Below are 4,587 nucleotides of genomic sequence, written 5' to 3' on the forward strand. Positions count from 1 at the left end.
GAGGTTGGCCGGGGAAGCAGTGTGCACCACGGGGTGGGGCGGGGGTGGGAGTCTGTGGCACGGTGGTGTCCAAAAGCCTCTGCAAGCCCTTGGAAATCAGTGCCCTTACACAAGACAGCCTTGCCATCAGCTCTGCCCCACACAGGGGCTCCCAGCTCCCGGGCCTGTGCTCGGACCAGGCGTTTTCCAAGCCTGGAGGGTTTCAAAAGCCCCTGTCGGGTGAGACCCAACTTCAGGGACTGGAGCAGGTTGTCCACAAGTCAACAACCGTTGCATGAAGAAAATACTTTCTCCCGCTCATTTTAAACCTGCCACCTACTAAAATTTGCAGGCAACAGGTTTAAAAGGAAGAAGAGGAAGTACTTTTCTGGCGCAACAGGTAGATAACTGGTGGAGTTCACTGCCGCGGGAGGCGGTGGGGGCAGAGAGCATTGCCAAGTTCACGGGGTGGACAAATGCATGGATCTATTAATGGCTGTTGAGCAGAATACTTGGAGATGTTTCTTCTGGCATCTCTAAGCCAATAAAGGTGTATGCCAGGAAGGGTAATGAATAGGGGATGGATCACTCCACAGATACCCGGTTCAATGCTCGTCCTCTATAGAATCTGCTTCTGCCACCGTCGGCAGCTGAGCTAAAGGGACCCGGTGTGGCACCGCTTGTGTTCTTGTTATCTTCGCTGCAGCCTGAACTCAGGCAATGTCAATGGGAAGAGGCTTCTAGCTGGCATTGGGTTTGAGCTCCAGAGCGTTCCCCGGGGCAGGGGGCGGTAAGGCCGGATCCCCCTGCTACCCTGCGGCTGACGCCTTTGCTTTCCCCCCCCGCGCAGAGCTGCTGGAACTGCGGGCGCAAGGCGAGCGAGACCTGCAGCGGCTGCAACACGGCGCGTTACTGCGGGTCTTTCTGCCAGCACAAGGATTGGGAGAAACACCACCACGTCTGTGGGCAGACTCTGCAGGGCCTCCAGGCTCCGGCCGGCGCGGCCCCCTCTGCTGGGGTGGGCTTGGGGGTGGCCGCTGCTCAGCCGGACGTGGTCGCCGTCACCCCCTCCATCACCAGTGTGGCCATCGCGGCGAGCCCCAGCGAGACGGGCTCGTCCGCCGCGTCACGCTCCGGCACACCGGCCACTCCGGCGCCTCTGGAAGCCACGTCCCGCTAAGTGACCTGGCCATCGCCTGACTGACCAACAGAGGGGAAAGAAACAGAGGAATCTACAAACCGTCACTGCTGCTACTGCTTCTCTCCAAAAGAAAACCAGACTGCATTCAATGCAACCTCCTCAGCTACCTGACTCATGTTTGACCTCCAAAACGACCTCTCGAATTCACATATAATCCTCACGGATCCTCACACTGGGCTTTAAAGTGGAGTTACGGCAAATACCAATCTTCTCCGTTCTCTCTTCGGTTCTTTTGGGTTTCTTTTCTCAGTATGATTTGGGGGATGATTATCGTCGTCGTCGGTTTTTTCTTTTCTTCTTCCTTTTGTTTTTTCGGATGTGGGATTTGTCTGCCAACTCGACACCTCTCGCCTCGGGGAGCGGGAGCCCTTCGGTCTCTGTCCCGCTGGAGACGCGTGGGCACGTGCGTGCGTGCGGGTATGGATGTGCACCAAACAGCTCTCTCGGCCTGGCCGGGGGGGAACGGCGTGACAAAGGATTTCGGTTTCGGAAGGCAAGAAACTTCTTTTCGTCGTCTTTTTTTTTTTTTTTTTTTTTTTTTTTAAAAAAAAAAAAAAAAAAAGGATAGAAAATTAAAAAAAAAAAAGGAAAAAACCGTCAAACTCTTTGGCTTTAAGTAAAAACAGAAAAAAAAAAGAAAAAGGAAAAATCCCAAAAAAACAAACCAAGCGAAGTAAAACCAAGTGAAGGAAGCTCACCTGTAAACTACCTTGCTAGCTAGCCAAGAACATACCAGACTCACCTCTGCTCCAAAGGAAATCCAAAAACAAACACAAAAAAAGACAAAAAACCCAAACTTTTTTTCCACTGCCAAAGTTTGTTTCGTTCCGTTGCCGTTGGTTCTTTTTGACCTTCCCGTTCCTTTTTCGGTTGTTTTTTCGCGAGACGAGGAACAGCGTTCGTTTGTTCCAACCAAACCACGACGACTGCTTTACCGGTGCCGGGCAGAGCCGGCCGCGTCGGACTCCTTGCGTTCCTGGGGGCGGCGGGGGCCGTCCCGGGCCGGACTCGGCTTCCGGACCTACCTTGGAGGAGGACGGACGCAGCTCTGGGGATGGAAAGAGTTTTGGTCCAATAAAGCAAAAACAAAGCGAGCCGCCGAGGGCTTTGTGTGCGGGTGGGGGGGCGTGCGTGCATGCGTGCACGTGCACGTGCACCGGGAAAGCCCTGCTCCCGGCTTCGTCTCTGTGGATTATAAATGCCTAGGGAAGAGCCAGCGAGGAGGTCCGAGCCCCGGTCCTTGTCCAGAGACAGCATCGTTCCCAGCCGGACTGTGACAATCCGTCGTCGGTTCTCCGCGTCTGGTCAGCGCGTGAGCAGAAGGCCGCCGGTACCGGTGCCGCCTGGCCCGCGTACTCCTTCACTACCTCTGCTGTCCAGAGCCCACCCCTCTCGCTCCGGCATCTCTCCACGGCCGTCTTGGCTTCTTCCAAACTTCGCCAGGAAAAGAAAAGAAAGAGACGCCTTTTGTCCTCTCCCTTCGGAAGACTCTCGATTTGCTTGTAGATAGGTGTCCCCCCCATCCCCCCTTGCTTTTGTGTCTAGCTCTTCTCCAGATGTTTGCTCCAGTCCGGCGATGAACATGGCCATTGGGTTCATTTGGGTTGGTTCTTTTTTTTTATTTTATTTTTTAATTTCGGTTCTGCTTTTCTTTGCTCCCCTTCCCTTTCCCTCCCCCATCCGATTCTGCGACGATTTCTAGGAGGAAATAAAGGAAAGGGGAAAAACAAACACTTTTTCTTAGAGAAGAGGAAAAAAAAAAGAGAGAGAGAGACTGTCGATTATTTTGCATTTCTTGCATCATTGTATAAAGCGCAGAGGGCAGGAGTGCAATATGGAAAGTGGCATGGCTACGGGATGGGGGCAGCCCCGCCACGGCCAGGGCAGACACCCTGTATGCTAATGTGAATGTACATAGTCTTTGCAGAGGTCCAAAAAAAAAACAAAAAAAAGAATCCTATGGAAGCTAATAAAAGAAGAGACGTTTGCCAAATACCAAGAGAAGCCACCGACGTGCGTGCAGTTTAGGAGCTAGGTTTTAAGAAAAAAGAAAAAAAAAACCCGACAAAAAAAACAACCCTTCTCCCCCTCCCCACAAACTCGGTGTGTTCATTAGGAGCCTCAGTCCCGGACCCGCAGCCTCTGTCACGTGTGGTTTCTTTTTTAAAAAGAAAGAACAAAGAAAAAGGAAGGTTGATTTTTTTTTTTTTGCAAAGTTCCCGGTCGCTTGTCGCGGGGCAGGGCTGAGAGCAAGTGGCAGGATGCCCGTGTGTGGATATGCTTTTCTCTCCCTTCCCCTGTCCTGTAGCCGGCCGCAGCCTGGTAGAGCCGTGGTCTGGGTCCGTGGCAGCCGGCGACGGGGGCTCGGGGTCAGGGGCTGCGTTCGGCTCCACCGTGCGTTGCCTCGGACCGGTGCGCTGCACAGTGGTTCGCGTCTCTGTCGTGCTGTTTTCCTCCCCGGGTGGTCCAAGCTGGCAAAGACCCCCTGTCTCTCACAGGCGCTTCCCCGTGTAGCAGGGTAGGGCCGTGATGCCACGCGACCGTGTCTCCAGGCCCCGCGACCGTGTGTTGGAGGCTGGTTTGCTGCCGGGAGGGCTGTCAAAGGCGCTGCATGGGCATCGGCGTGGCTATTGCAAGACAGACCCAGGCTGGAAGTGAGGGGTGGCAAGGAGCTGCCATCATGCCCTAGGGTCTGGCCTGTCCCCACTGCCCCCCACCCTGTCAGCGGTCTGGGCAGAAGCGAGGGGGAGCTTTGGGACTGATTTCCACGGAGTCTGGGACTCGGTTTCCCAGCTCTGAGTGCCCGTCAGTTCGGACCTTGCATTTATTTGCTAGTTTGCCACAGCCAGAAGCCCCCTCGCTCGCTAGCCCTGCTGTTCCCCATCACGGTGACGTGTTGTCGCATGACCCTAGGAGCAGGGTACTCTGTCGTGGGCATCGACTAGCAGTGGGGGGCAGCAAGAGATGCACGTGACTCTTGGCTCGCGCACCTGCCGGGCATCCCTGGGTGACTCAGGGAAGCCAGTGTCGAAGCCCCCAGGTCCCAAGAAAGCAGCGGCCGCTTTCCAAAGCAAAGCCCACATAGCCAGCAGAAACGTCCTGCCTCTGCAAAACCCACTTCTTCGCCCGTGCTGTCCCGGGAGGAGCACAGCCAGAGCGCCACGCAGCTGGGCAGAGGCCCGGCGTCGGAGAGGGGAAGGCAAGGGCCTGTCAGCATCCCTAAGCCTGGAGCTACCCAACCAGACCTGCCACCTGCACCATCCAGGATGCCCTACCATGCAAGCTGGTTGGAGCTGCCCGGGCTCCCCAGCCAGGCCCCGATTGCCTGCTCTATCTCCGGCACGCCGGCAGTGCAGCTCAGAGCATCAAGGATGGCAGTTTGTGCAGGCACGTGGCATTGCAACCCA

The 4,587-nt window shown here is 55.5% G+C and overlaps 1 protein-coding gene across 11 annotated transcripts in view; it reads left to right on the forward strand.

The window, feature by feature from the left end:
* The window catches only part of CBFA2T3 (CBFA2/RUNX1 translocation partner 3), a 58,032-nt gene extending 56,127 nt beyond the window's left edge, over positions 1 to 1,905 (forward strand). For all 11 annotated transcript variants that reach the window (XM_025209128.1, XM_025209131.1, XM_025209125.1 and 8 more), the window contains one exon: positions 828 to 1,905. In XM_025209128.1, the coding sequence (XP_025064913.1) occupies positions 828 to 1,159 (332 nt within the window). In that variant the 3' untranslated portion in view covers positions 1,160 to 1,905. The remainder of the gene's footprint in view (positions 1 to 827) is intronic.
* The last annotated feature ends 2,682 nt before the right edge of the window (positions 1,906 to 4,587 follow it).

This window comes from Alligator sinensis, unplaced genomic scaffold, assembly GCF_000455745.1.
Source record: "Alligator sinensis unplaced genomic scaffold, ASM45574v1 scaffold255_1, whole genome shotgun sequence".
Classification (NCBI taxonomy): domain Eukaryota; kingdom Metazoa; phylum Chordata; order Crocodylia; family Alligatoridae; genus Alligator; species Alligator sinensis.